Here is a 5611-nt window from a genome sequence, read left to right on the forward strand (position 1 = left end):
TTGATTAACATCAACACTTTCTATATTACTAGATTTAGCGGCAATAAAAACCGCCATTGATTACAACAAGATTAATGCTAATAAATTAGATGAATGTAATTCAAAAGATTATTTTAGTCTACTTATAAGTTACCAGTCATTTTGTTTGAAAAATACCAAGGAGTGAAGAATATAGAATGTAGATTTTTTAATCTAAGACTAGGTAAACATTATTATAAATGCATAAAATACACATTTTAAGTCTTAAATTAATTTTTAAAACTAGAAAAACTTTTAAATATATTGGCTTGCGTTTTGTTTTTTTGTCTACCTACGTTTTAGAATTTTGCATTAGGTATCTTATGGTCAAACATTTTGCCAAACAAATAACAGTTAACAAGTATTAATAATGAAATCTTAACTAACTGTAAAGATCAAATTGCTAAAAGTTATCAGTAGGTACAATGTATATAAATTTCTTAAAAATATTTTCACGATTCTAGTAATGTTATCCGAAAGTTTAACTGATTAATATTCGGCCACCATGATTCAATGTCTGTCCTCTGACAACAGTTTTTTTGACAGACAAGTAAAAGCAAATGTCACTCCAGTGGTAATTTTTAACAACTTCACTTTTCTTTCTTTTCATAACTCATCACATAAGGCACCACATTATGCAACTCTTAAAAGCAGGCAAAACACTAAATCACAAAACACTTTATAAGGTGAGATCCGGCTCTGATCTGCGACTTCTAACTACCCTGTACTTATGAACCCTTAGGATCACCGGCTTTTGTTTCTGAGGCCTCTTCACATTCCTTTTCTTTAAAGGCCTTCTCGAATACGTGTATCCTCCATTCCCATTCGGTCTCGCGTACAGTATTGTCGGTTTTTCTTCTGTCGGGGATGGTCTCTCTCGTACGTACTCTTCCCGGTACGGCCTGTCTCTTACATACTCTTCTTGGTACGGCTTCGTGTATTCTGCGGAACGATACGGCTGTTCTAGGGTATACGGCTTAGGGTATTCCACGGGGTACGGCTTAACGTATTCCGCAGAGTACGGCTTAACGTATTCCGTAGAGTACGGCTTAACGTATTCCACAGGAGGAGGAGCCGGCTTAATGTATTCCAGAGGGGGATACTGCTTAGCATATTCCACAGAAGGATATTGCTTAGCAAATTCTATAGACGAATAATACTTCGGGTATTCCGGGGGCATGTACGGCTTCGATTTTAGGTGTTCGTAAGGTTTTTGGTAATCTTCGTAAGTCTTCGTGTAATGGCTTGGATACTCGGTTGGGTCGCTCGGGATGAAGTTTTGCTGATAGTCTGGTTTCGTGTATGCGTGCTTGAGGGAGGTCGCCACTGCTTTCTGGAGTTGTTTGGCTTGTTCGAGTGGGTTCTCCGAGAGGACTGCTATAATCGGCACGGGGCTGCCGAGGGGGACGGCGGCGAATGCCACAGGCTCATAATCCTGGGTGTACTCGTTGGCGTAGGGGTCAAAGGCATCGCTGCGGCTTTTGATGAGTTGCTGGAGGGGCCTAAGAGGCTCCAGGGCGTCGTTGCCTCCGAGAGAGGCTCTGCGTAGGCGACGCATAGCGCGAGGAGGGCTAACGACCGCTAAAAGAAAACACAAATGTTATAGGCACGAGTATATTTAGATAATTTGGTTATCGTTTCAATGTTTCAATTAAGTATAGGTAAGTTTTCCACCTGATCAAAACGAATTCGCTTGGAGTAAACAAAGCATTAGAAAATTACGGAAACATTTAAGTTTAAATGATAACACGGACATGTTGCAGAAAAAAATGAGGAAAGAAACTTAGTACAGTCAGCTGCAGAAAAAAGTAGACCCCCCTGCATACAAATTTGTACTACTTTTGTACTAATTTGTGTCTAATTTTTTCTGCAGCTGACTGTATATTCACAACAAAATCTTATACCCACTATGATATGAAAAACTTATGGTAAACCAAAACAAAAATAATATACATAACATCATTTTAGAAACGACAGCAACTAACGATAACGTCTAGGTACATACTTCCTCTTCATAAAAATATTCAAATCCCAATTTTCATATCCATAAAACCCCATTATTAAACACTTCACTTTTTTCACCTCAAGTTTTCACTATCTGCAATAAAAGAGAGTGCACTCACAGTTTCCATGTCGATGTCCGCGGCGCGCGTCGGCGTGGGCGCTACTGCTGCGCACGCGCTTCAGTTTCAGGAGCTAGAGCTACCACTACCACCCACTATGTTGCATCATGGTTATATGAGTTATAGATAATGTTTGTATCATAATGTGTAATAACATGACAAAAAAAGTAAAATGCTCCATTTATTTTAGTTTTTTATTCTTTGTATATTTATATGAGTAGCTTTGTATCTATCACCTACACTAAACTTGACCTATGTTGCATAATGGTTATATGTGATATTGATAATGTTCGTAACTAGCAATGTTTAATAATATCAAAACAAAATTGTACAATGCTGATCACTAATGCATACTAATATTATAAGTGTGTGTGTGTGTCTGTTTGTTTGTCCATCTTTCACGGCAAAATGGAGTGACGGATTGTCGTGATTTTTTAAGTGGAGATAGTTGAAGGAATGGAGAGTGATATAGGCTACTTTTTGTCTCTTTCTAACGCGAGCAAAGCTGCGGGCAAAAGCTAGTATAATATAAAACTAAGCCGCTTCCCGATGTCTGACTGTCCCTATGTACTTAATTATGTTTTCCCCTCACTAGCTCGGAAACACATGTTTTGTCCTTTAATACCAGCGGGTAAAAACGCATTTTATCCACTAGTGGGTAAAGTAATTTGACCTTGAATAAAGTCAAATCAACTGCTTTAAAATTGATAAAAGTAGGTGAATCTAGAATAAAGATGATTTACCACCTCTGAAACTACTGTGTTAAACGCATTTTTTGCGTTGTATTTCCTCGCTATAGTGAGCGGAAAAGTTTTGTGTTACACTCGGGTAAATGTGTGTTAAAAAACTCGCAAATTCAGGATTCTTTCTAAAACTGCTCAACTATAGAATCCTTTCACTTGCTCGTTTTTCAATTCCACACTCGGCGTTAAAATACAACTTTTGTATAACAAATAACTAATGTATCTTTAAAACTGCTCAACGGATTTTGATTCGGTTATTTTTTTAATAGAAAGTCATTCAGGAGGAAGGTTTATGTATAATACCTGTACGAAGCAGGGGCGGACTCCCAGTTTGAAATAAGAAAGAACTAGTATAGAAGTAAACATGTTGCATCATGGTTACATGAGTTATAGATGTTTTACAAATTTATTATGTAACGGTTTGTAAGTAATATGTAATAATTGAAGAAACAACATGTGAAACGAATTTTTATTGACTGAATTAAGAACTTGTAGGAAATTACATATAATCACGCCTGTATCCCATAAAAGGGTAGGCACAGCACATGAACTGTGTGCCAGTGCCACTCTTGGCAAAAAGGGGTTGAAAGAAAACGAAACTGTGACATTGCAGTGACAGGTTGCCAGCCTCTCGCCTACCCATATCCCACAGTCGACTTCTACGACACCCACGGGAAGAAAGGAGTGGTGAAATTCTTAACCCGTCACCACATGTGGCCTAACCTGACCTTACCTAGTAGTGTGAATGAAAAATGTTAAACGTGATTATCCTACATCACAACGTCCTTTTCTGGTGGTATTAAGAGCGCTATGACAAAAAAAGGCGATATATTGTAAAATGCACAATATTTATCGACAAAATTGTACACTTTACTCATACTAAAAGACAGTGAAAGTACTTGTTTCAGTTAGAACATCTTATTAACTGTCGGTTAAATAAAAAACATATGAAAAAAAAAGCTTTTTCAATTAGTAATGATTGTTTTTCTGATGCTCGTTTAGGAAAAACCGCGTGAAGCACAGAATTCGGAGCTCTTATTATGTACAATTTGATAAGATCACTCTCATAAATGAGGTAAATTTAAGTTCCAAATATCTTGTACTTAAGGCCCATTAAACAATATTTATCATTTAATCCTTTGAAGTTGAGAAATTGAAAGTAAAACGAACTCAATTTTGTCTTGAAAATACATCGAAACAAGTGATCATTTCTCCGAAAATCTACATGTTATCGAAGTTATTTTAGTATATAAATAATCTGCACAATGTGCTTAAACTGCTGTTATCCATTTGTCGTTATAATATTTTATCATGATTTTTTGCCAATTTTTTGAAAACTAGCCTTCCTGTCGCTATTTTACCGGCGACGGACGCCTGCGATTTCAGTGCCGCGCCGGAGCTCGAGCAGGTAAGACGTATGTCGCTTTGGTCTCCGAGTTTTCATCGCAAACGTCGAGAATATTTATTGTTGTGTGGGTCGGACGCCTTGTTTCTACACGGGCTATCCTCGCATTGTGTGTGTGTAAACAGCGACCAACGAATTTGATCCTAGATCCGTAAATATTTGCTTTTGTAATACTTTGTTATGTTTGAATGTTAAAGTATTACAACGTTGTGATGATAAAAATGTGAAAATTACAATACGGTCAAGATGATAAGACACATCAAGATGGTACTCGGGATCTGATGATGGAGCCAGAAGGTGGTCACCAGTACCAGTGAACCATGTAAGTAAACGACTTCGTGTTTAGGCTCGTTGGGTTCGTCTCAACAAGACCTTTGACAAGAGGTGGTACTCAGGGTCTGATGATGGAGCCAGATGGTGGTCACCAGTACCAATGAACCATATAACTAAACCCAGAGATGGGGAAATCGTAATCGATTCCGGATTACACGATTACTTGATTTTACTTTGTAATCTGACACTACTGGGTGTCAGATTACTTGTAATGTAATCAAGTGAAACGGTAAATTACCATTACATGTAAAGGAATCACTAATCATCTATACAATCATTACTATTACCAATAATTCGGAATCATAGTCGATTCAAAATAACTGAAATTATTGACTTGATTACTTTCAGATTACGAATATGTAGTACCTCAGATTGCTGACTGTCACTTTGACACAAAAGTCATCATGGGTGTCGTAAAATAGGTTTTAGGGGTGCTGATTCCAAAATTAATGACCAATGTGGAATCTGACATTGCTGACTGTCACTTTGACACAAAAGTCGTCATGGGTGTCGTAAAATAGGTTTTAGGGGTGCTGATTCCAAAATTAATGACCAATGTTCAATCTGACATTGCTGACTGTCACTCTGACACAAAAGTCATCATGGGTGTCGTAAAATAGGTTTTAGGGGTGCTGATTCCAAAATTAATGACCAATGTGGAATCTGACATTGCTGACTGTCACTTTGACACAAAAGTCGTCATGGGTGTCGTAAAATAGGTTTTAGGGGGTGCTGATTCCAAAATTAATGACCAATGTTCAATCTGACATTGCTGACTGTCACTCTGACACAAAAGTCGTCATGGGTGTCGTAAAATAGGTTTTAGGGGTGCTGATTACAAAATGAATGACCAATTTGGAATCTGACAGTGCTGACTGTCACTTTGACACAAAAGTCGTCATGGGTGTCGTAAAATAGGTTTTAGGGGGTGCTGATTCCAAAATTAATGACCAATGTGGAATCTGACATTGCTGACTGTCACTTTGACA

At 37.7% G+C, this 5611-nt stretch overlaps 1 protein-coding gene across 1 annotated transcript; it reads right to left on the minus strand.

Annotated features, from left to right (window-relative positions):
• Positions 1-266: 266 nt before the first annotated feature.
• Positions 267-2206, minus strand: LOC125235325 (adhesive plaque matrix protein-like). The gene is made up of 2 exons (XM_048141862.1): positions 2142-2206; positions 267-1599 (listed from the first exon to the last, which is right to left on the minus strand). Exon 2 carries the CDS (start codon positions 1574-1576, stop codon positions 698-700), a length of 879 nt encoding a protein of 292 aa, XP_047997819.1. The 5' UTR covers positions 1577-1599; positions 2142-2206; the 3' UTR covers positions 267-697.
• Positions 2207-5611: the final 3405 nt, after the last annotated feature.

The sequence above is a fragment of the Leguminivora glycinivorella genome, chromosome 17 (assembly GCF_023078275.1).
Source record: "Leguminivora glycinivorella isolate SPB_JAAS2020 chromosome 17, LegGlyc_1.1, whole genome shotgun sequence".
Taxonomy (NCBI): domain Eukaryota; kingdom Metazoa; phylum Arthropoda; class Insecta; order Lepidoptera; family Tortricidae; genus Leguminivora; species Leguminivora glycinivorella.

Excerpts from the sequence above, each read along its gene's own strand:
- LOC125235325 (XM_048141862.1), bottom strand. The coding sequence starts at position 1,576 with ATGCGTCGCCTACGCAGAGCCTCTCTCGGAGGCAACGACGCCCTGGAG.